This window comes from Capricornis sumatraensis, chromosome 9, assembly GCF_032405125.1.
Source record: "Capricornis sumatraensis isolate serow.1 chromosome 9, serow.2, whole genome shotgun sequence".
NCBI lineage: Eukaryota > Metazoa > Chordata > Mammalia > Artiodactyla > Bovidae > Capricornis > Capricornis sumatraensis.
In genome coordinates this window covers 41,021,335-41,047,704 of record NC_091077.1, presented here as the reverse complement: position 1 = coordinate 41,047,704, position 26,370 = coordinate 41,021,335, and the positions used below count along the sequence as shown (strand labels likewise).

The following is a 26,370-nucleotide window of genomic DNA, read 5'->3' as shown; positions in this document are numbered from 1 at the left end:
GTAAACCAAAGCCCAGTGATATCTAGTGATTTATTCAAGATATACAACTAAGATATGAAAGACCAAGACTTAAACCTTATCTGCCTCCAAAATCCTTGACTTTTCATCATGCTCCATAGACTTCCATTAATGCAAAGAGAAGCAATGATTGCATGTGTGTCTAAGAACAATAAATATGACTTTGGTGGTGTCTTGGTGGATTTTAATGACACAAAAGAGAAATTTTGAAAACCTGTGCTAAGACAACATACTTAGTGGTAAAAGAGATATAGTTTAAAAAATAAAAAATAAAAATAAAAACAAAACATAAAAAACTTGACAGGATTGTTTTTAAATAAAAACTTCAGGACAAAAATTTAAAGTCTTAAAGTGTTACCCTTTCCAGCTACATTTGTATTTTAAAAGAGACTTGGGGAGTGATAATGATTAATTTGCTGTAAGTACTTCAAACATCCAAGTGTCAAAACTCTGGCAAATTTGTATTTGCTAATAATAACAGTGTCATGCTAACTCACTTCAGTAGTGTCCAACTCTTTGTGACCTTATGGACACAGAAGGTCCATAAGGAACCTGACAGGCTCCTTTGTCCATGGGATTTGCCAGACAAGAAAACTGGAGTGGGTTGCCATGCCCTCCTCCAGGGGATCTTCCCAACACAGAGATCAAATCTACATTTCTTGTGGTGGTAAAAGTGACTGCTTACAATGTGGGAGACCCAGGTTCGATTCCTGGGCCATGGAGACCCCATGGAGAAGGAAATGGCAACCCACTCCTGTATTCTTGGAAAATCCCATAAACAGAGGAGCCTGGTATGCTACAGTCCATGGGGTCATAAAGAGTCGGACAGGACTGAACGACTTCATTTTCTTTCTTTCTTTCTAGATCTTAATTGCCAAGGGAATTGCTGTAAAATTCTTTCAATTTCTGTTTAATGTGACTTCATCATTCTGGAGTGAATAATCAAAGCAAGACTAATGCAGTGGACCAATGACAGCAGACTCCTTGGGTTCATCCTGGTAGGTTTTTCTGACCAACCTCAATTAGAGCTCATTCTCTTTGGGGTAATCTTGTTTCTTTACTTCATGACGCTCCTTGGCAACTCTACCATCATCCTCATATCCCTCTTGGATTCTAAACTCCATAATCCCATGTACTTTTTCCTCTCCCATCTCTCCTTCCTGGACCTCTGCTTTACCAGCAGTATTGTTCCTCAGCTTTTAGTCAACCTGGGCAGTTCAGATAAGTCTATCACATATGGTGGCTGTGTGGTTCAGCTCTATGTCTCCCTTGCCCTGGGATCCACGGAGTGTGTCCTTCTGGCTGTAATGTCCTATGACCGTTATGTTGCAGTCTGCCGTCCTCTACATTATGCCTTTGTCATGCACCCTCGGGTCTGTAGCATCCTGGCCTCTATGGCGTGGATCAGTGGGGTGACGACCACCCTCATACAGTCCACCCTCACCCTACAACTCCCCTTTTGTGGGAATCGCAAAGTGGATCATTTCTTCTGTGAAGTTCCTGTGTTCATCAAGTTGGCTTGTGTGGACACCACTTTCAACCAGGCAGAACTCTTTGTGGCTAGTGTCTTATTCTTGGTGGTGCCTTTGTCACTCATCTTGATGTCCTATGGGAACATTGCTCAAGCAGTTCTGAAGATAAAGTCAGCCATTGGACGACGTAAAGCATTTAGGACCTGCTCTTCCCACCTGATGGTTGTCATCATCTTCTATGGAACCATTATCTTCATGTATCTCCAGCCCGCCAAGAGTAGATCCAAGGACCAGGGAAAGTTTGTGTCTCTCTTCTACACTGTGGTGACGCCCATGCTTAACCCCCTTATTTATACCCTGAGAAATAAGGAAGTCAAAGCAGCACTGAAAAAATTTATGGGGAAAACTTTATGATTTAGTGAGGCATGATTGTCAAAAGATATTTAAAAGAGCATTATTAGGACAGTAATTTAATGGATGATGACTCAACAAATAATTCAGTTATGTTCATAACCTTATAAGTAAGTTTCCATAGAAAAATTTTAAACAGAGCTTGAAATTCTAAGTTGGACGAACTTGAGTTTGAATGCCCGTTTCATGACAGAACAGCTGGGTGACCCAAACAATTTGCATAACCTTTACATCAGCTATAAATATAAGCTGGAATGAATGTTATTGAGCAGCTTAGATTAAAATTAGATTATTCTAGTTATTTTATTGCTTATAAAGTTTATTCATAAATTTATTTATTAGTCATAACTACATGAGTATTATACTTTTTCTTTTGCATGGATTGAAATATTTTGACCAATTACTCATGTCAGAAAGAACAAATCCTAAACATCCACACTATTATTCTTTCAGCTAACCATGGATTCCTGAACCCCTCAGGTTGTGATCTCATTATACACCGTGCTCATTATTGCTGTGCTTTCCTCCTGTTTGACAATTTTCTGACTTTTTAGTGTTTCTCTCCCTAGTAGATTTTTAAGAATGGCAACTATGCTATGACCGGATAAAAGTTTAAAGTAAAATCTCTACAAAGGTGACTCCCAGATTTGTGCTTCAATATAGATATTTACTGTCTATATTTTCATGTTCAATTATGTATTTCACTTATACACTTGGGTATATTAAAACAACCTCAGAATTAGTACATCAAAGCTAAGTCAAAAGCTGTCTGTTTTTTTGGTTATTTTTTACTATTCTTAATATCACAAAATGGAACATACATCATCCCAACTCTGTCTCCTAGTTCATTTGCTGTTTGTAACTTATATACAGTCTTGTGGATTTTACCTTTTAGTTATCTCTCTAATCTATCTATCTATCCACTTCTTTCCATTTTAATTTTCTACCACAAGTGCACTTCTAAGATGGCCTCCTTACTAGGCAGAAGATATTTATTTAATGAATTAATCATATTTTCCATTATATATGTTACTAGGTACATGCAATTTTTAACTCCTCATGAAACTTATATTTGTCTTATCTCCTTTATGAAGTACATTTGTTTATTAACAATTATTCAGGCATTGGGGACACAGATGTGAACAGAACAGCATCCACACTTGTAAAGGGTTTATATGCTAATCGTCCAACTCAGTCCAATTGATAGATTTTCACTGTGTGATGGTATCTCTTGTCAAACAATAGAAGTCAATGTTAGATGGAGAAAAACCTCACTTTCATCAAACTGATTGTAAAATCAAACTTATCTCAATATAATATTAATGGCTACATGCTTTTATTTTATTTGGATTTTTGATATTAAGCTGATACGGTTGCAAAGCAACATTATCTAGGCAGCAGCACCTCACCTTGAAGAAAGAAGGATGAGTTTATACTGTTATTTGCTAAATCACAACTATTTTAATATGTATGTAAGAAGAGAAAGAATTCATGGGTAAATTTTAAAGGGTCTGACAGCTTAGACAAATAGTCTTCAAGTGGTATGTTTTTGGTGACAGTGAGGACATTTTTCTTTAAAATGAATAGAAGACTTTCATGATATATACACAGATATAGCAAGATATAACTGGAAATAAAATGTTTTCCACTATATTGAGGATGATGCAAGAATCTCTGAAATCCAAGTAAACTGGAGCTTAATAATAGAAAAATGAAAAGGAAAACAAGCTTATGCAGCATAAGCTCTGACAGGTTTCTTTCTTTCTTTCTTTCTTTTTTTTTGGTAACATAAATGCTTGACTTAAGGTTTGATTGCTGAGAGACCCATTTCAGGGGTGAATCCACTACACAGATGGCAATCTGACAAATTGTTGGCCACTTTACTTGATAAAGAGACAGGCCACCTCCACCCAATAAGACTCTTTTGTTTTAGAGATCATAGATCACTTCAACAACTGACCTTTTGGGCTCATGAGGACTTTTTTTCTCTTGTGGCTTTCTTTCTTTGAAGCATATTAATTATATATATATACACACACACACACATATGTATATATTTGAACATTTCTCTTTTATAAATAAATTCACGTGTATCCTTTTTTTCTCAGATTTCACATGTAAGGGATATGATATATTTGTCTTTCTCTGGTTTGGGCACTTTAAATTTCTGCTCTTGTGTTTTAAGTTCACCTACAATAAATGAACTTAAGAAATCCTAGGTTCCTACCCATGATTTAAATAAAGTCAGAACCCCAAGCCCACTACTCTTCTCCCCAACCCCATGTGGCCCCATGTGTGCTGGGTAATTGTTAAATCTTATAAATAATAAAGCTTTATTTTTCAAAGTTTCCTGAAGGTTATTGCTGAAGGGTGTTTTGCAAGTATATAAGAACTACAATTTTGTCCAACACAACATTGACTATTGATAGTCTGATATCAGCACAAAACAGCTTAATAGGCAGGATGTAGAATGGAGACTGTTGGTAAGCATGATCAGACTTAGACAATCAAGGGAAAATGGGGACTCTTTGGTTTTGAATAAAAACAAAGCAGAAATTAATTTTTCTTCTACAGAACAACTAAAGTATTATATGAATAGAGAGGAGAAATAAGAATATAATTATTAACTTGTCTACTCAAAAATGTAAAGTGGCATTTTACAACAGTGAGAACAGAGTGGTGTAATAATGCTTGACATTTGCTGTTCAATTGTAACTCATTCTATAGCCACCTCAATATTGTGGGCCAATTACTTAAGAGATCTATCCTTGAGGTTATTTTTCTGACTTGCTGTAATTTTTCCTAATTTTCTGTAATTGCCAAATTAGTATTTTTCTATTGTCCAAGCAAGCATTATAAAAGGGTTCAGTTCAGTTCAGCCGCTCAGTCGTGTCCAACTCTGTGACCCCATGAACCACAGCACACCAGGCCTCCCTGCCCATCACCAACTCCCAGAGTCCACCCAAACCCATGTCCATTGAGTTGGTGATGCCATCCAACCATCTCACCCTCTGTCATCCCCTTTTCCTCCTGCCCTCAATCTTTCCCCAAATCAGGGTCTTTTCAAATGAGTGAACTCTTCTCATCAGGTGGCCAAAGGATTGGAGTTTCAGCTTCAACATCAGTTCCTCCAATGAACACCCAGGACTGATCTCCCTTAGGATAGGCTGGTTGGATCTCCTTGCAGTCCAAGGGACTCTCAAGAGTCTTCTCCAACACCACAGTTCAAAAGCATCAATTCTTCGCCACTCAGCATTCTTTACAGTCCAACTCTCACATCCATACATGACCACTGGAAAAACCATAGCCTTGACTAGAAGGACCTTTGTTGACAAAGTAATGTCTATGCTTTTTAATATGCTGTCTAGGTTGTTCATAACTTTCCTTCCAAGGAGTAAGCGTCTTTTAATTTCATGGCTTCAATCACCATCTGTAGTGATTTTGGAGCCCAGAAAAATAAAGTCAGCCACTGTTTCCACTGTTTCCCCATCTATTTACCATGAAATGATGGGACTGGATGCCATGATCTTAGTTTTCTGAATGCTGATCTTTAAGCCAGCTTTTGCACTCGCCTTTTTCACTTTCATCAAGAAGGTCTTTAGTTCTTCTTCACTTGCTTCCATAAGGGTGGTCTTATGGGAAATAGATGGGGAAACAGTGGAAACAGTGTCAGAGTTTATTTTGGGGGGCTCCATAATCACTGCAGATGGTGACTGCAGCCATGAAATTAAAAGACGCTTACTCCTTGGAAGAAAAGTTATGACCAACCTAGATAGCATATTCAAAAGCAGAGACATTACTTTGCTGACTAAGGTCCATCTAGTCAAGGCTATGGTTTTTCCTGTGATCATGTATGGATGTGAGAGTTGGACTGTGAAGAAGGCTGAGTGCCGAAGAATTGATGCTTTTGAACTGTGGTGTTGGAGAAGACTCTTGAGAGTCCCTTGGACTGCAACGAGATCCAACCAGTCCATTCTGAAGGAGATCAGCCCTGGGATATCAGTGGAAGGAATGATGCTAAAGCTGAAACTCCAGTACTTTGGCCACCTGATGAGAAGAGTTCACTCATTGGAAAAGACTCTGATGCTGGGAGAGATTGGGGGCAGGAGGAGAAGGGGACGACAGAGGATGAGATGGCTGGATGGCATCACTGACTCAATGGGCGTTAGTCTGAGTGAACTCCAGGAGTTGGTGATGGACAGGGCGGCTTGGCGTGCTACGATTCATGGGGTCACAAAGAGTCGGACATGACTGAGCGACTGAACTGAACTGAACTGATCTGCATATCTGAGGTTATTGATATTTCTCCTGTAATCTTGATTCCAGCTTGTGCTTCTTCCAGCCCAGTGTTTCTCATGATATACTCTGCCTATAAGTTAAATAAGCAGGGAGACAATATACAGACTTGAAATACTCCTTTTCCCATTTGGAACCAGTCTGTTGTTCCATGTCCAGTTCTAACTGTTGTTTCCTGACATGCATACAAGGTTTCTCAAGAGGCAGGTCAGGTGGTCTGGTATTCCCATCTCTTTCAGAATTTTCCACAGTTTCTGGTGATCCACACAGTCCAAGGCTTTGGCATATTCAAAAAGCAGAAATAGATATTTTTCTGGAACTCTCTTACTTTTTCCATGATCCAGTGGATGTTGGCAATTTGATCTCTGGTTCCTCTGCCTTTTCTAAAACCAGCTTGAACATCTGGAAGTTCACAGTTCACGTATTGCTGAAGCCTGGCGTGGAGAATTTTGAGCATTACTTTACTAGAGTGTGAGATGAGTGTAATTGTGCCATAGTTTGAGCATTCTTTGGCATTGCCTTTCTTTGGGATTGGAATGAAAACTGACCTTTTCCCGTCCTATGGCCACTGCTGAGTTTTCCAGATTTTCTGGCAAATTGCATGCAGTACTTTTACAGCATCATCTTCTAGGATTTGAAATAGTTCAACAGGAATTCCATCACCTCCACTAGCTTTTTTTGTAGTGATACTTTCTAAGGCCCACTTGACTTCACATTCCATGATGTCTGGCTCTAGATGAGTGATCACACCATCATGATTAACTGGGTTCTGTAGATGTTTTTTGTATAGTTCTTCTCTGTATTCTTGCCACCTCTGCTTATTATCTTCTGCTTCTGTTAGGTCCATACTATTTCTGTCCTTTATTGAGCCAATCTTTTATGAGATGTTCCCTTGGTATCTCTAATTTTCTTGAAGAGAGCTCTAGTCTTTTGCATTCTATGTTTTCCTCTCTTTCTTTGTATTGATTGCTGAGGAAGGCTTTCTTATTTCTCCTTGCTATTTTTTGGAACTCTGCATTCGAATGGGTATATCTTTCCTTTTCTCCTTTGCTTTTCACTTCTCTTCTTTCCATAGCTATTTAGGATAAATTTAATTGGCACATGTTTTGGAAAGTGCCAAGGTAAGTTCCCGGTGTTTGTGTTAGTTGCTCAGTTGTGAACTACTCTTTGTGACCCCATGGAATATAGCCCACCAGATTCCTCTGCCAATGGAATTCTCCAGGCAAGAATACTGGAGTGGGTAGCCATTTCCTTCTCCAAGGGATCTTCCCGACCCAGGGACTGAACCTGGGTCTCCCACTTTGCAGGCACATTCTTTACCTCTGAGCCATCAGGAAAGTTCCTGGTATCTTCCCACACAAACCATTAGGTGATATTAACAAATGATGATCACAGGGCACTTTTTTCATGATCATATCCTGGGATCTTCTGTTATGGACATTTTAATGAGCAACATATTGTCCATAGAGGGAATATGGTAATTTCCTTATCCTTCTGGGGACTTTCTAAGGCCATATTAACAGTCTTTTTTTTTTTTTTTTTTCCTAGTATAAGCCAACTCCTAAAGGAGGAAATAAGTCACTGGGGTTTTACTCTTTCAAGTTCATTCTTTTCAGAATTGCCGTCACTGGGGATCGCTCATTTTCTTCTGGCACGTTTCTATGCAAACTCTAGCATCTAGTTTAGAAACTATATACTTTTTAATTATTTGCAACTGGTATTTCCATATTGTACCACAGACTGCATGAGCAGACACAACATCTTTCTGAGCTGTTGCAGAGAGATTCAGTTCCAGAGAAGTAGCTTTCTAGCCATTGTGATATTTCTTACTCATAACTGAGGGTCAAAATTCATTCACGTAGTAAACTCCCAAAGATAGTTTCAGTATTCTTGCATACTCTTCCAGGTAAGAAGGAAAGATTAGGTATTATCTTTGTGGGCATACCAACATTAGTTTAGTTGGTAGTCAGTGACAGGGCTTTACGACAGCCTGAATGTTTCCTTTTCTCAGAACCTCACATTTGGTTCCTAGTTTGCACTGTCTTGAATAGTTCCTGTGGCTCTGGGACCTTAATCAGGAATACCTTTATATTTCCTCTCAAGACACAGGCACCCAGAAATACTGTGAACAAAGAAGTAACTCCTGAAGCCAGAATGCATGTTCTCAGCCTCAGACAGGTATGTTGACAGATGGTACCTCCTGTGGTCATCATAGTCTGGTTGTATGTTTTACTGCATGTAAAGCAAGCTATGAAATCAAAGAAATTCATGTGGCTCAGATGGTAAAGAATCTGCCTGCAATGCAGGAGACCTGGGTTCACTCCCTGGATTGGCAAGATCCCCTACAGCAGGGAATTATAACCCACTCCAGTATTCTTGCCTGGAGAATTCCATGGCAGAGGAGGGCCTGGTGGGCTGCAGTCCATGAGCTGCAAAGAGTCAGACAAGATTCAGCAACTAACACTTTCACTTTCTTTTCAGAATTGAGAAGTCTCTGGATTTCTAATAGTAATTTCATGTTGTATTTGACTAATTCAAAAACATTTTTCCCCATAAAACTGACTGGACTTCTTCTTTCCTCCCTGGCTCCTTTCCTTCCTTCCCCCCCCCATCTTTTTTTTTTTTTTTTTTGATGCTCAATATCACCTCTGCTCAAAGGCAGCAAAAAGTGAGTTTAAAATCGATCATTCCTGATCTTTCTATATTCTTCAAAATGAAAAAAATGACCTTTTGACCAAAATATTTTTGCACTTGATACACATTTGTGAAGCATCTTGTCAAAGTCTAGAGACAGTCTCATTGACTTAAAAGGGAATTAAGTCAGTATACACATTATCTGCTTAACCAACTGATATTACTTGTAAGTACAAATACATTTCCAGAAATTCATTTCTGAGAGATTAATATGTGCCTCACTTCTTCACTTACCACCCTGCTGCTCCTTTATTTAACAGCAATCTCAGTCTCTTAATTTCCTCTGGATTGACCCCATAGACAATTAAAATGCTTGTTTTTTTATATCAGATTACTGCCCTCTCTCATGATACATACCATATCCCTTTTTTCTGTTGAAAGGACATTTGAACCCAATTTTTAAAAAGGATTTTAGTTAATGGACAGTATTTGTGATGTCTAAACTAGTTATTCCTATCCTATGTGAATGAGAACATTTTGTTTAGTATATTTACATATAAAATTTAATTTTTGGTTTTTGCTGTTGGATTTTAGAAATGTAAAAAGAGTTTACCAAAATTGAGTAGAAGATTGAATGATTCATAGCAGCTTTTATATACTGGAAAGTATTTTAAGGAGAATAATAGTTTGTGGACTAAAAAGTATGACAGAATTTGAACTCATACCCTATAATCACAGAGTGAAATAATGGATGCCAGACTACTTTCAAAGGGAAAAAACTTTCAGTGTTAGAGAAACACAATATGAGAGTTTAAAACATTTGTTAATACAGGTGGTATTTCTAATGACTCAATCAAGAGAAACAAACTGGGGATATACACTAGAGATGAAGTCTCAGCAGATAGCAGATTCTTGAGGAGTGGAGGAGCTCCAGGTGAGGTGCTATATGTATGTCCAGCACAAGCAAAAGGGGGAGCTCTCTCCATGCTTATGTTACAGTCAGGATAGACTCTCTGTGATATGAAAACATCCAGAAGTTTTCTATACTTTAGTTATCCTGGAGGTACACCCAAGACAATATGAATTATGAATATCTCATTTCTTGAGGATAAAAATACCCTGCAGATGGTTGTGTAAGGCAGATGGGTTGGGCTGCAGGTGACAACATTGTTTGAGTGACAATTCAAGACAACATTGATTATGCCATTTTCTGAGGATAGCACAGATAATCAGTGGTCTTAAAGGTGGTAGCATCTGTTGCAATACAAGAGGGCATTATCTTCAAGGGTTTAGAGAACTGTCCCATGGGATGTTCCTCGTCACAGTGGATTGGTTCAAAACAAAGAGACCAAGAGTGCCCATGTTAGGAGGCAGCTATCAAATTCAAAAATTAGTTTCATACAATGATTTAAGGCCCATAACAGAGCATGTGGGGAGCCCAAGGAAGAGTGGGTTACATAGAACGAAGAAACATAATTGCAGATTAGACAGTCAACATTTGCAGGGGGCGCTGGAGGGGAAGTCCGGCTGAAACTTGAGAGATACTCCTTAGGTATTGGTGGAAGGAATGATTATTCAGTTCAGTTCAGTTCAGTCACTCAGTCGTGTCCGACTCTTTGCGACCCCATGAATTGCAGCACGTCAGGCCTCACTGTCCATTACCAACTCCCCTCATGTGCATCAAGTTGATGATGCCATCGAGCCATCTCATCCTCTGTCGTCCCCTTCTCCTCCTGCCCCCAATCCCTCCCAGCATCAGAGTCTTTTAGCATGATTTATTTAGTCTCAATTACACAGTATGGTTCTTCACATGATATTGCTTGCATGCTCAGTCATGTCCTATTCCTTGTGACCCCATGTACCATAGCCTGATAGGCGCCTTTGTCCATGGAATTTTTCAGGTAAGAATACTGGAATGGGTTGCCATTTTATACTCCAGGGGATCTTCCCGAGCCAGGGACTGAACCTACATCTCCTATGTCTCCTGCATTGGCAGGCGGATTCTTTACCACTGCGCCACCTGGGAATTGGAAATGTTTCTTTGCTTACAAGTCTATTTCCACTTTAATTGAAAGTTTTAATGATGGTATTTTGCACAACAGATGATTGGCAGTTTTATAATAAAGAATAAAAATTGTTTACAATCTAGCCTCAATTTGCTGTTTTGTATGAAAATTTCTTTGTGAAATATAATTTAGGCAGTAACCATTCTACATTTTCCTAATGTTTTCCACACGATTCAGCCAGTCCCTCTTTTAAAAACTACTGTTGATTTGAATCATTTGTTTTTGTAGCTACAGGTTGTCTTAAATTCTTAGGGAGTGAGGAGGAGTACATTTTACTTCCCAAACATTTACCTTGTTTCTTGGAGAAATTCTTCAAGTATATACATTCTTCATCTAACTTTTGTTTGTTAGAGATCTTCACTTCATTGTTTTTCTTTGTCTTTGATTTTTGTTGTTGTTGTTGCATTTTATTTTGAAAAACATAAACATTACGCTTCTCTGGTAGCTCAGCTGGTAAAGGCACCTGCAATGCAGGAGATCCCAGTCTATTCCTGGATCCAGAAGATCTGCTGGTGAAGGGATAGGCTACTCACTCCAGTATTCTTGGGCTTACCTGGTGGCTCAATTGGTAAAGAATCAGTCTACAATATGAGAGACCTGGGTTTGATCCCTGAGTTGGGAAGATCCCCTGGAGAAGGGAATGGCTACCCAATCCAGTATTCTGGCCTGGAGAATTTCATGGACTATAGAATTCATGGTGGAGAAGGAAATGGCAGCCCACTCCAGTATTCTTGCCTGGAGAATCCCAGGCACAGAGGAGCCTGGTGGGCTGCTGTCCGTAGGGTCACACAGAGTCGGACATAACTGAAGTGACTTAGCATGCATGCATGCATGGAGAAGGAAATAGCAACCCACTCCAGTATTCTTGCCTGGAGAATCCCAGGGACAGAGGAGCCTGGTGGGCTGCCATCTATGGGGTCACCAGAGTCGGACATGACTGAAGCAACTTAGCAACAGCAGCAACAGAGTCCATGGGGTCGCAAAGAGTCCAACTCGACTGAACAACTTTCACTTTCAAACACTAGGTTCAGTGTTTTATACTTTTTACATATCCATTATCTTTTGACATATGCAGTAATCTAGACTTGTCTTTTCCCAAATACAGCAGAATCATTTTGTTTGTATTTTCCATCTTCCCACCCCAGCCCCCAGTGCTATTTTAGAGGTATTTTTAGGATATGAGAGGGAGAATTAAATGTTGGTAATTTAGAATTTGTGTTCTATCCTTCAATCATTTGATGGGAAAGTACAGAGGGCATCTTGAATGTTCACTCAAGATACATAGTTTTCAATCATTTCTTCCCTTAATGAAATCTCTACTCTGTAACATGCCCAGCTCAACTTGATATTTGACCCTGTCACTCAATTGTGAAACTAGCTAATCTTCCCAGCTATGGAGCCATCCCTTATATGGGCTATACTTTCAGAAGTATATAAGTTTTCATGGCCCTTTATATTTTATACTTTGTCCAAGATGAGACCTATATCGAATGGTGCTTGGTGAAAAGAGTTTCACTCTTTGTTCATGTGATTTTGTTAAATTTTAACATATCAGGCACATAATATGTGGAATATATAATATAGGCTTATAAGCATTCCATAGCTTTTAGAACTGTTCCTGCTTAGAATAGTATTCACTTTCTATTTTCTGCCATTTGTGTTTAAGCTATTAGTTTTAAAGAGAGAAGTGGAAATACTACATTCATTGTCAATATTTACATCTTAAAAATGTTTTTCACAACTTGTTTTGAAACTTTCATACTTAGTAATGCATAATGTGTTCTTAATGAGCAATAAAGATATTTTACTTGCTCAGAAAAATACTGTTACTTAATGAGTCCAAGTTAGTGATATCTATAATTGGAATTAATTGCTTCTTGTGAACTTACAAATGTATGTTTGGAAGGTGTTTGGACACTGCTGCTGTTTCCTATAATCCACTTATTCATGTTTATTGTGAGGTTTTTAAAGGTTCAGATGAAAGAAAATGTAAACTGAAGTAGTAATTGTTTACTATGCAAAGAAAAAGTCAATGAACTGGATTATTGCCAGTGAAGTGGAAGGTAGACATTTTGCAGGGCACTGATCTGAAGTGATAAAGAACTACTGCATAATATCTACTAAAAATATTTGAAAAGGGATCATTTGCTTAGTAATAAACAAAATGTATGGTATTTCCTACTGAGGAAGGATGAGAAAAAGATGAAATAATGAGGATATGTCAGAGTGTCTCAATTTTGTAGTTACAAGACTGGGATAGAGTTCATAAAAATCAAGAAAAGGGCCATGTGTGGATTTGACCCCTAGTTATGACATTACAAGTCCACTTTCTCAGCCTCATGCTTTCAATAAAGCCATGTTCAAATAGATAGCAGAGCCATATATGTTTGAGATATCTCTAATTTGAGGGAAGGTTGGTAAGTTCTGATCATTCATTTGGTAGTGATATCTACTATCTACTAGTTGGCTAGAGATATGTTAGTTTCCCTAGGAAAAAAGAAAGAGGTATAATATGGTGGATATAAAATGAGTGAACTGCTGAATAATTTTTAAAAGGTTTCTTTGTGCTGACCACTCTAAGGGTTAGAGACAGAGAAGTCGTATCTATGATTCCTGGCCTCATGAATCTCACAATCTGTTGTGTCTGTTGTGAGTAGACACATATACAACTTAGTCAAATGCAAAAATATATTTATCCATTATCAAGGTTCTCAGATATTTAAGAACAGATAGTAAAGATTTTTTTTGGAGTGTATGGTAGTAAAGTATGCTTACTACCATAAGGATAATAAAGAATGTTTTATTTACCCTTAATAACTTGCTTTCAAAATATGAATTACATTTTGCACTCACACTTTAAGTCAATAACAAATATGCAAATGATTACAGGAAAAAGAAATAAAAAATCATATGGCTAGCATTTCATTTCCTAAAGACTTTTTGGAGCCTGGAGGATCCTGGGTCTCTGAAAAACAGAGAAAGAGCAATTTTTCAAAAGCACATAAACAAACACTAAGGGAAAGAAAAAGAAAGATAGGTAAGAGTATAGAGTTAACTGGTTGATCATAAGAAACAGATTCAAATGTTGCCTTAAATACCAAATACATATGCACCTTTGACTGAACATATAACTCTGAGTAGTTGATTTTTAGTTAATACCAGTCTCATCTGGTATATTTAAAAATTACATAAAATTACAACTAATTTCCAGTCTTTGGGGGTGATGAAAAATGGTCTTATTCTCACTTTATTGAAAGTTGCTTAAATAAACCTGTTTTTTTCTCTAGTTGAAATTAACTGAGTTTCCCCTTCATCTGACTAGAAAGATGTCAATATAAAGGGATATATTTGGTTGGATGGAAATGATAATAAAATTAATTTCCTAAAACAGAGAAAGTGCTTCTTTTTTTTACAGCTTTATGAAGTAGAACTAATATATAAATAAATCACAATTTATTTAACATATATAAGTTCATGTGTCTGGACATATGTGTGGACCCATGATATAGTCACCACAATCTAGGTAATACATTTATATGTCTTCTCCTAAAGTTCCCCAGTGTTCTTTTGCTTTTTGTGTGAATGTGTGGTAGGAATATATAACATGATTTAGCCTGGTACCAAATGTTAACTACATAATATAGTATTGTTAATTATAAGCAATATGTTGGACAGCAGCTTTCTAGAACTTATATTGTATAGCTGCAATTTTTAAACCATTGAGCACTTCCCTGTTTCCTCCTCCTCCCATCCTATGGCCATCACCATTTTATATTTCTATAAGGCTGACTGTTTTACATATTACATATAAGAGGTGTGTTTGTCCATTTGTGTCTGACCTATTTTATGTAGTATACCATCTCAAAGTACATCCATGTTGTTGCATATTGTAAGACTTGTTTCCTTGTTAAGGCTAAATAATATTTCATCAATATTCTAATAATAGTCCATTAATTAAAGTTGACTAAAATACCATAAGGGGCTTCCCAGGAGGCACTAGCGGTAAAGAACTTGTCTGTCAGTGCAGGAGGTATAAGAAACACAGGTTTGATCTCTGGGTCAGGAAGCTCCCCTGGAGGAGGGCGTGGCAACCCCTCCAGCATTCTTGCCTGGAGAATTCCCAAAGACAGAGGAGCCTGGCAGGCTACAGTCCATAGGGTCGCACAGAGTCGGACACAACTGAAAGGACTTAGCACGCATGCACGGAATATACTGTATCTTCTTTATTTATTCATAATATTTTATCAATATGCTAACAATACTCCATTAGTTAAAGTTGAATAGTATATCTTTTAATTTGACCATTATTAGACGGACACTTAGGTTGGCTGTTGTGAATAATGCTGCAATAAATACAGGAATGAAGTTATCACTTAAAGATCCCAATTTCAATTCTTTGGGGTGTATATCCAGAAGTGGGAATGTTGGACCGTATGATAGTTATAATATTTTGAGGAACATTGATTCTGTTTTTCATTCCCACTAATACTGTACAAAGATTCTAATTTCTCCATAATCTTTCCAACATTTATTGTCATTTTTTTTTTATAACAGCCATCCTTACAGGTATGAGGTGATATCTCATTGTGGGTTTATTTGCATTACCCAGATGATTAGTGGTGTTGAACACTTTTTCATATGCCTACTGGACATTTGTATGTCTTGTTTTGAGAAATGTCTGTTCAAGTTCTTTTTTACTTTTTAATTGGGTCATCTCTTTTGTTGTTGTTGTTGTTGTAGATATTTGAATCTTTTACATATCTTGGATGTTATGTATAATTTTGTATATTTTCTCTCCTTCCATAGATTTTTGCTTTTGTTGCCCATGGTTTGGTCTTATATCTTTAAAATCATCGCCAAGACTATAACCATTGCTTTCCTCCATGTTTCTTCTAGAAGTTTCAGTTTCAGATTTTACATTCAAATCTTTAATCTAAGTTGATTTATGTGTATGGTGTAAGCTAGGGGTTCGATTTTATTCTTTTGCATGTGGATATTCCGTTTTCCCCAAACTGTTTATTGAAGAGACTGCCCTTTCTACATTGTGTATTCTTGGTCTCTTTGTTGAAGATGATTTGTTTATATACAAGCGTTTATCTCTAGGTTCTCTATCCTGCTCCATCGATCTATACGTTTACTTTATGCCAATACAATACTGTTTTAATTACTATAGTTTGATCATTTTTTAAAAAATCTGTTCTTTTCTATCTTGCAGAGCATCAGAAGACATCTATGCCATTGAGAGAATGCACACTATTTATTTAGAATGCACATAATAGGAAAATAGATACAATTTATGAGGTCTAAGCATTTAACATATAACTTTGGGGAGAGATGACATTGTCATTTATCTGACCTTACATAATATATAATCTTTCTCAGCTATGACTCAACTTTCTGGAACATACTTTGCACATGGGGATGGTGAAGAGCACCAATGAGGGAAACATAACAGGTTTTATCATGTTAGGGTTTTATGATTATCCTCAGTTATAGACGGCTCTCTTCGTGGTCATCTTGAACTTATATTTACTAACCATTTTAGGGAACACCATCATCATTCTGATATTTCATCTGGAACCCAAACTTCATACACCAATGTATTTTTTCCCTTCTCATCTCTCTTTCCTGGACCTCTGCTTCACTAGCAGTGTTACTCCACAGCTCCTGGTAAACTTGCAGGATCCCATGAAAACCATTACCTATGGTGGCTGCATGGTTCAGCTGTACATCTCTCTTGCTCTTGGATCTACTGAGTGTGTCCTTCTGGCTGTGATGTCCTATGATCGCTATGTGGCCATCTGTCGTCCCCTCCACTATGCTCTCCTAGTGCATCCTCATCTCTGCATGGCCCTGCCATCTTTAGCATGGCTTAGTGGGGTGGCCACCACCCTGGTACAGTCCACTCTCACCCTGCAGCTACCTTTATGTGGGCATCACCAAGTGGATTATTTTATCTGCGAAGTCCCTGTACTTATCAAGTTGGCTTGTGTGGATACCACTTTCAATGAGGCTGAGCTCTTTGTGGCTAGTATCCTCTTCCTTGTTGTGCCTATCTCCTTCACCCTAGTCTCTTATGGTTACATTACTCAAGCAGTTTTGAAGATCAAATCAGCTACTGGAAGAAAGAAAATTTATGGGACCTGATCTTCCCATGTGACAGTTGTCATCATGTTCTATGGAACCATCATGTTCATGTGTCTGCAGTCAGCCAAAAGTACATACAAAGATCAAGGAAAGTTTGTCTCTCTCTTCTACACAGTGGTGACCCCCATGCTTAATCCTCTTATTTATACTCTGAGGAACAAAGAGGTCAAGGAAGCACTAAGAAAAGTTCTAGGGAAGATTCTGGTAATAAAGTTTACATGATTGTCAAAAAATGGTTTAAAGCACTACTATGATAAATAGCTAATTTTTGTGGTTAAAGAAAATCACATAATGTTTTAAAACTATTTTCCCCCATTTCCTTTAGATTAATTTCTTATAAAACACTCTGTATGCACCTATGGCCACTTTATCTTTGACAAACAAGGCAAGCATATACAATGGAGAAAAAACAATCTCTTCAACAAGTGGTGCTAGGAAAACTGGTCAACCACTTGTAAAAGAATGAAACTAGATCACTTTCTAACACCATACACAAAAATAAACTCAAAATGAACTAAAGATCTAAATGTAAGACCAGAAACTATAAAACTCCTAGAGGAGAACATAGGCAAAACACTCTCTGACATAAATCACAGCAGGATCCTCTATGACACACCTCCCAGAATTCTGGAAATAAAAGCAAGAATAAACAAATGAGACCTAATTAAAATTAAAAGCTTCTGCACAACAAAAGAAACTATAAGCAAGGTGAAAAGATAGCCTGCAGAATGGGAGAAAATAATAGCAAATGAAGCAACTGACAAACAACTAATCTCAAAAATATACAAGCAACTCCTGCAGCTCAATTCCAGAAAAATAAATGACTCAACCAAAAAATGGGCCAAAGAACTAAACAGACATTTCTCCAAAGAAGATATACAGATGGCTAACAAATACATGAAAAGATGTTCAACATTACTCATTATTAGAGAAATGCAAATCAAAACCACAATAAGGTACCATTTCATGCCACTCAGAATGGCTGCAATCCAAAAATCCACAAGCAATAAATGCTGGAGAGGGTGTGAAGAAAAGGGAACCCTCTTACATTGTTGGTGGGAATGCAAACTATTACAGCCACTATGGAGAACAGTGTGGATATTCCTTAAAAATCTGGGAATAGAACTGCCTTATGACCCAGCAATCCCACTGCTGGACATACACACCGAGGAAACCAGAATAGAAAGAGACATGTGTACCCCAATGTTCATTGCAGCACTGTTCATAATAACCAGGACATGGAAGCAACCTAGATGTCCATCAGCAAATGAATGGATAAGAAAGCTGTGGTACATATACACAATGGAGTATTACTCAGCCATTAAAAAGAATACATTTGAATCATTTCTAATGAGGTGGATGAAACTGGAGCCGATTATACAGAGTGAAGTAGAAAAACACCAATACAGTATACTAACACATATATATGGAATTTAGAAAGATAGTAGTGATGCTGTATGTGAGACAGAAAAAGAGACACAGATGTATAGAACAGTCTTTTGGACTCTGTGGGAGAGGGAGAGGGTGGGATGATTTGGGGGAATGGCATTGAAACGTGTAATATCATATAAGAAACAAAACGCCAGTTCAGGTTCGATACAGGATCCCTGGGGCTCGACTGAATTCCATCACTTCCACTAGCTTTGTTCGTAGTGATGCTTTTTAAGGTCCACTTGACTTCATATTCCAGGATGTCTGGCTCTAGATGAGTGATCTCACCATCATGATTATCCGGGTCATGAAGATCTTTTTTGTACAGTTTTTCTGTGTATTCTTGTCACCTCTTCTAATATCTTCTGTTTCTGTTAGGTCCATACCATTTCTGTCCTTTATCGAGCCCATCTTTGCATGAAATATTTCCTTGGTATCTCTTTTTTTTGAAGAGATCTCTAGTCTTTCCCATTCTGTTGTTTTCCTCTATTTGTTTCCATTGATCACTGAAGAAGGCTTTCTTATCTCTTCTTGCTATTCTTTGGAACTCTGCATTCAGATGCTTATATCTTTCCTTTTATCCTTTGCTTTTCACTTCTCTTCTTTTTACAGTTATTTGTAAGACCTCCCCAGACAGCCATTTTTCTTTTTTGCATTTCTTTTCCATGGGGATGGTCTTGATCCCTGTCTCCTGTACAGTGTTACAAATCTCATTCTGTAGTTCATCAGGCACTCTATCTATCAGATCTAGGCCCTTAAATCTATATTTCACTTCCACTGTATAATCATAAGGGATTTGATTTAGTGGTTTTCCCTACTTTCTTCAGTTTAAGTCTGAATTTGGCAATAAGGAGCTCATGATCTGAACCACAGTCAGCCCCTGTCTTGTTTTTGTTGACTGTATAGAGCTTCTTCTTCTTTGGCTGCAAAGAATATAATCAATCTGATTTTGGTTTTGACCATCTGGTGATGTCCATGTGTAGAGTCTTCTCTTGTGTTGTTAGAAGAGGGTGTTTGCCATGACCAGTGCATTTTCTCAGCAAAACAATATTAGTCTTTGCTCTGATTCATTCTTTATCCCAAGGCCAAATTTACCTGTTACTCCAGGTGTTCCCTGACTTCCTACTTTTGCATTCCAGTCCCCTATAATGAAAAGGACATCTTTTTTGGGTGTTAGTTCTAAAAGGTCTTGTAAGTCTTCATAGAATCGTTCAACTTCAGCTTCTTCAGCATTATTGGTTGGGGCATAGACTTGGATTACTGTGATATTGAATGGTTTACCTTGGAAATGAACAGAGATCATTCTGTCATTTTTGAGACTGTATTCTAGTACTGCATTTCAAACTCTTTTGTTGACTGTGATGGCTACTCCATTTCTTCTAAGGGATTCCTGTTCTCAGTAGTAGATATAATGGTCATCTGAGTTAAATTAACCCATTCCAGTCCATTTTATTTTGCTGATTCCTAGAATGTAATCACTATAATCACAAATACGTCCAACATGGACAGTATAAGCAAGATGTCAATTTAAAAAAATAAATGATAACAACATCTTATGGAAATAAGAAAAGAGGTATGCATTTTCCATTAATCCATGTATTAGATAAACATTTACTGAATGTCTACTCTAGATTATACAACAAGCTATTCACTGAAGATTTAAGCCTACCTCCAGGATAATACAATTTAGTCAAGGAGAGACATTTATCAAAGACTTATAGAAATATATGTCAAATTTCAATTAAAATTAGCATTAAAAGAAAGGATATATGTATACATATAACTGATTCACTTTGATGTACAGCAGAAATTAACACAACTTTGTGAAGCAACTATATTCCAGGAGCAAAAATTAATTAAATGTTAGTGGTTTTTCCTGTGGTCATGTATGGATGTGAGAGTTGGTCTGTGAAGAAAGCTGTGCACCGAAGAATTGACGGTTTTGAACTGTGGTGTTGGAGAAGACTCTTGAGAGGCCCTGGGATTTCTTTGGAAGGAAGAACGCTAAAGTACTTTGGCCACCTGATGTGGAGAGTTGACTCATTGGAAAAGACTCTGATGCTGGCAGGGATTGGGGGCAGGAGGAGAAGGGGACGACAGAGGATGAGATGGCTGGATGGCATCACTGACTCGATGGATGTTAGTCTGAGTGAACTCTGGGAGTTGGTGATGGACAGGGAGGCCTGGCATGCTGTGATTCTTGGGGTCACGAAGAGTCGGACACGACTGAGCGACTGAACTGAACTGGCTGAAGTACTGTGCTGGAGAAATGTAATGCTCAGGAAGCACATAGAGAAACTGAGCTAGCCTGGAACAATCCTAGGCAAAAGAGGTCTCATGAAGAAATGTACAAAAGAAGGAAAATTTATCACTAGATTAGGAACAAAGAAAAGATCTTAGTGGATTTTATTTCCAGAAGTTGAAGATCTGAAGCTCATTATTTGCAAACTCAAATTTCTTGACTTTTGTTTTTACTTCCTTAAACATATCTAAGTCGTGCGATTGAAGTTTCCTACCTCTATTTTCTCTTCCTCTCAACATTTGATCAAAGCTTCATCTCTCACTGTATGCTTTGAGCCTCTTAGAATCTTGTTCAGACTCTTTGCCCTCTGCTTATTCTAGTTCTTCGCTTATGTCTTTCTCATTCATTTTCAGGACAAGGGTCATTGTAGTTCAGTCCTGTATCAGTCACACAGATTTTATAACCCATTGTTGCCCTTTGGGTTTTTTTTTTTTTTTTTCGTTTGCTTTCATTTTCCAATACTTTTTTACTTCAGTTTTCCTCCCCACTTTCCAGATTCAATTCCTTCTTAGCCTTTGAAATATAGCTTAGATATTTGCTTTACAAAAGCACAAATTGCCTCCCTACACCTGCCTTCATGCTAAGCATTTTTGTGTTTGGCCTCTTTACTCCATGCACCCAGGAGCTTGTTTTAATATTAGTATGAGCAAACATATGTGTATATAACAAAGCTAGGCTTTAGCACATGTGTCTTGTCTCACTAGACTGCACGGGTGCAAGCTACACCAGAAACTGCCATATTGTAGGTTTGAGAAAGAAAAGAGGAAGACAGATTTCAGACTGTTGCTTTGTTTTTCTTTTTGTCTTGTTGATAAGATGAAATCCACATAGCATAAAATTTGCCATTTTAACTTGTACAATTGAGTTGCATCTGGTTATATTTGCAATGTTTTGCAGTGTTCACTTCACCTCTACCTGGTTTCTTTAATTTGAGAATGAATTATATACACCATCCAACAAGGAATTTCAGGTATCACATTTGCTAAAAGTGACCATAAAATTGGTTTGCCTGCAAGAGCCCGAGTTTATATCTGAAGTCCTAGCACCTTGCTCAGTTCGCCAGTTGTCACATAAAATGATGTTTCCATTAGGATGACAAACATAAGGACAACATATATCTTTACAATTTCAATTAGAACCCTATTGGTTTTATCATCCATTTGGTCTCGACAGGCATCATGCTTATTAGTATCACTTCAATAAGTAAAACCAAATTTTTCATGATAATCTTTCTCTACACATTTAATATTACTGTCAGAATGTGCCATCAATGTCTCAGATAATTATGTCAGTGAATTAAAAGATCACAATGGATGCAAAATTAATTCTTCTAATTTGATTGAAAATATCCAGTTATTTTCAGTTTCCTTAGTGCCATATTCATATCCTTATTTCTCAGGCTGTAGATAAGGGGGTTCATGATGGGTGGCACCACAGTATAGAATACTGAAATTAACAAATCCAAAAGTGATGGAGATTTGGGTAATGGGCGTAAGTAGGCAAAATATCCAGAAGAGAGAAACAAAGTCACAACAATGAGGTGTGGCAAGCATGTAGAGAAAGCTTTGGATCTGCCTTGTCTGGAGGGTATCCTCAGCACAGTGGAGAAGATGTGAATATAAGATATATCAATAAACACAAAACAGCCAAAATCTAGCACTAGGCTGAGCACAATGACTACTAATTCCCCAGTGTTAAATGAACAAGCTAGAGAGAGCAGTTGTGGGACATCACAGAAGAACTGATGAACTTCAGGAGATCCACACATGGGTGTGGAAAAGGTAAAAGCTGTGTGTAGAATTGCATTGAGACTTCCACTGAGCCATGAAGAGGCAGCCATCTGCACACAGGCTCCATGGCTCATGATAATGTCATACCTGAGTGGGTGGCAGATGGCAATATAGCGGTCATAGGACATGACTGTGAGTAGCACTACTTCTGTAGTGGCTAAAAGGAAAAAGAAAAACACCTGTGAAACACATCCAAAGAATGAAATGGTGTTGTCATTGGTCAGAGAGTTCATGATGGATTTGGGGACAGGGATGGAAATGAGGCCAACATCCAGAAAGGATAAGTTCTTCAGGAAGAAGTACATTGGCGTGTGGAGGCAATGATCCTTGGTGGTGAGCGTGATGATGAGAAGATTCCCAAGCAGAGCTGCCAGGTAAATTAGCAAAAAGAGCACAGCATGAAAGATCTGGATCTCCCGAATATCACTGAATCCCATTAGAAAAAATGTGCTCCTAGAGGTAAAATTGTCCATTTCTTTGACATTTAATCACTGACTTACTCTAAAAGAAAAAGAACAAAAGTAAACAACTTGAGACTCAGCTTGAGAGGGTTTGCTGTTCTATTTTAACTTCCCTTTCTCCCACTCACATTCATGTCTGTGAGAATAATTGAGACTTCATGAGACTAATAGCAAGTTCCAATGAGCTTATTTTACCACAGTGATCACATAGTAGTATGACTGAATGGGGTGCCAGTCCAGTTCAAATCATCTACTTCATAATTTTATGTGGATTAAGGTCTAATTCTCTGTATCTCACTCAAGTGAATTTATACATACTTTATTTTACAATATGCAGTGAGAGAGGCAGTGGGTTTTGATCGATCAGTCTTAAACACAAATTTGAACTTAGCCAATCACTTACTTTTTAATGAATTAATTATCTAAGCATTGGTTGACTCAAATTCCAGAGTAAGCTTTCTTGTCCAATTATTATTCTAATACAATTGGACAATGCATATAAAAACAACTAGCATAGCTTCTCAACAAGAAAACCTTCAACAAGCATTTTCTCTACTCATTAAATCATTCTTCCTTATGTCAGAGTCAGAAAAACTGTGAAAACCTTTGAAATGACAAAACTCTGTGTGTGTGTGTGTGTGTGCACGCACGTGCGTTGGATCATCATTGCATTTTATTGTCTTTGAAGTAATTTCAATTAATGAAGTTGCTGGAATAGTCAGTACAGCAAATTATTCTTGTTCATAGAAATACAAATTAGATGTTATTCATCTTGCTTTATAGTTAGACCCTTTATACATCTACTTGCAAATTCACTTCAGCATTCTTTTTCTGCCTTCATGTGTGTAGTACTTTGATTTCTCTTTTGAACCACTTATCATTATATCTTGCAGATTCCCGGTGGCTCAGAGGTTAAAGCGTCTGCCTGCAATGCAGGAGACCTGGGTTCGATCCCTGGGTTGGGAAGATCCCCTGGAGAAGGAAATGGCAACCCACTCCAGTATTCTTGCCTGGAGAATCTCATGGACAGAGGAGTCTGGTGGGCTACAGTTTACGGGGTCGCAAAGAGTCGGACACGACTGAGCGACTTTACTTTACTTTAATGAGGTGGATAAAAAATTTTGACCTGTGTTTGTTTCATATGTGTATAAGAGTAATTATTTTATCCTCTTTTCCAAAATTATACTTTAGCACCTGACATGAATGACAACTGCTGATACTCAGAGTCAAACCTTATGAAAAGGCTTAAGAGGTCTTATATAGAAATATTTAGACAACTTATTAGGAACACAGACAACAGAAAATTTAGACAGTCTCAAGTTTTTTCTTGTGTTATATTTTATTTAACTAAATACTACTCACAGGTAGAACAGAACAGTTTTACATTTTCAGCATAATGTTAATTTCAAACAGGTTAGAAGTTTTTATCTTTACATCAGATCTTCAACATTGTTGCTGTTGTCTTTCCAAAATCATTTCAATGAATCATGCATTTATAGCTACATCTCCTACTTAACTATCTGAGGCAATAAAATCTCCTCCTAATTCACCCCTGCTTGGTCAGCTTTCCTTTTCCTTTTTTTTTTTTCCATTCTTTTTTTTTATCACAGGTTACCCCATCATTTACATGATGGAGAGAATTAAATGTCCTCCTTGGTGTTTAAATGAGAAACATTCTTTCTCTCTTGCTTCAGAAGAATGGCTCCAATCATCTGAAAGTCATAGTGTAGTGATGCACAATGCAAACACCCCATGTGTGCATGCATGCATGCTAAGTTGCTTCAGTCGTGACATACTGTTTGCGAACCTATGGACTGTAGCCTCCTGCTCCAAGCAGGAGTACTGGAATGGGTTGCCATGCCCTTCTTCAGGGGATTGTTTCCACCCAGGGGTAGAACCCATGGCTCCTGCAACTTCTGCATTGCAGGAGGATTCTTTACAGCTGAGTCACCACTGGGGAAGCCCTGGATACTCCATGCCCTTTAGTAAAACTTTTAATTTGTGTATTTATTACTGTTATTCAGAAGAGATAATTTATGCAAAATTCCCTTGTGAGGCCATCTTAAGCAGATCCAGGATTTTTGCCTAGCATGTTGAAATCCTAATCTAATAACTGTTTACTCAACTCAGTGAATGCAACAACTTATTTTTCATACACTATATTATTGATCTTAAAGTCATTTTTTTTTCTTTTTCTTGTATTCTTCTGCCCCAAGGGTTCACTCTCTACATGTTTTCTCTCTCTCATGCATTTTGAATTTCATTATTCAGACAACCACTCACAAATTCATCCAAAATGTTAATGTTGATTATTTATAAGTGTATATGCTCTATGGGAAAAATTCTGAAAACTTGCATTCTACTTCAAATCATTAGATATAATCACAAAGCAATGAAAATACAAATTAACTCATTGTGTGACATGGGAATATTAAAACTTTGAATAATAAGTTGAATTTAACTTTTCAAAATCAGTTCCAGCAATACAGTACCCTGCATAGTTCTCTCCTGGAAAAATTCTCTTATGACCTTCTATTTATTTGAGTATCATTGTAATTTCTCCTACACCAAATTCTTACCTCCTAAAAGCATGGTTGATATATGCTACCTTCCAATTCTATATACCTACATCCTCCTTAAACCCCCCTAATATATCCTGTCATGAAATTAGCCAATCAACCAGCAAACAAAAATTAAGATATTTTACAAATGTCATTCTATTATCACTATTATCCAAGAATAAGGTGAGCCTTACTTTCTTTCTGTGAACTCACCTTGAGATTTACAACAAACCTTTATTTATTTATTTATTTACCAAATTTTCTCTACTCAGCTGAACTTGTGGTTCACAAATGTGTTCCTTGCCCAGCAACACAAGCATGACTTGGGAAATTGTCAGAAATTCAGATTCTTGGGAAACAACACAGACCTGCTGAATCAGAAACTCTGGAGTGAGGTCAAACAAGATGTGTCTGATCTACACTATAGCTTTCGAGAGCCACTGGTTTAGAATATCCCAGTTCATAACAATTCTTTCTGTGCCCTACTGGCAGGATTTTTTTCCCCTTCATAAATGTAGTTTATGATCTCACTTAAATGTGAAAACTAGAAAAAAAAAGTCATAGAAACAGAAAACAGATTGGTGTTTTGCAAAGATGGAGGAGGTGGGATGTGAGGAAAAGGGTAAACACGGTCAAAGCATATAAACTTCCAGTTATAAGACGAGTAAGATAATGGGAATAGCATGGTGGACTATAGTTAAGAATACTGTTTTACATGTTTATATTTGAAAGTTACTGACAGAGTAAATTTTAAAAGTTCTCACCATAAAAAAGGCAAAAA

At 37.6% G+C, this 26,370-nt stretch overlaps 2 protein-coding genes and 1 pseudogene across 2 annotated transcripts; 2 read left to right on the top strand and 1 right to left on the bottom strand.

The window, feature by feature from the left end:
• Window positions 1-974: 974 nt before the first annotated feature.
• LOC138085132 (olfactory receptor 2G2-like) lies at window positions 975-1,904 on the top strand. Its single transcript, XM_068979277.1, has one exon. It carries the CDS (start codon window positions 975-977, stop codon window positions 1,902-1,904), a length of 930 nt encoding a protein of 309 aa, XP_068835378.1.
• A 14,408-nt stretch (window positions 1,905-16,312) lies between these two features.
• On the top strand, window positions 16,313-17,266 carry LOC138086107 (olfactory receptor 2G2-like; annotated as a pseudogene).
• A 4,841-nt stretch (window positions 17,267-22,107) lies between these two features.
• Window positions 22,108-23,040, bottom strand: LOC138086250 (olfactory receptor 14A16-like). The gene has a single exon (XM_068981047.1). It carries the CDS (start codon window positions 23,038-23,040, stop codon window positions 22,108-22,110), a length of 933 nt encoding a protein of 310 aa, XP_068837148.1.
• Between the last annotated feature and the right edge of the window lie 3,330 nt (window positions 23,041-26,370).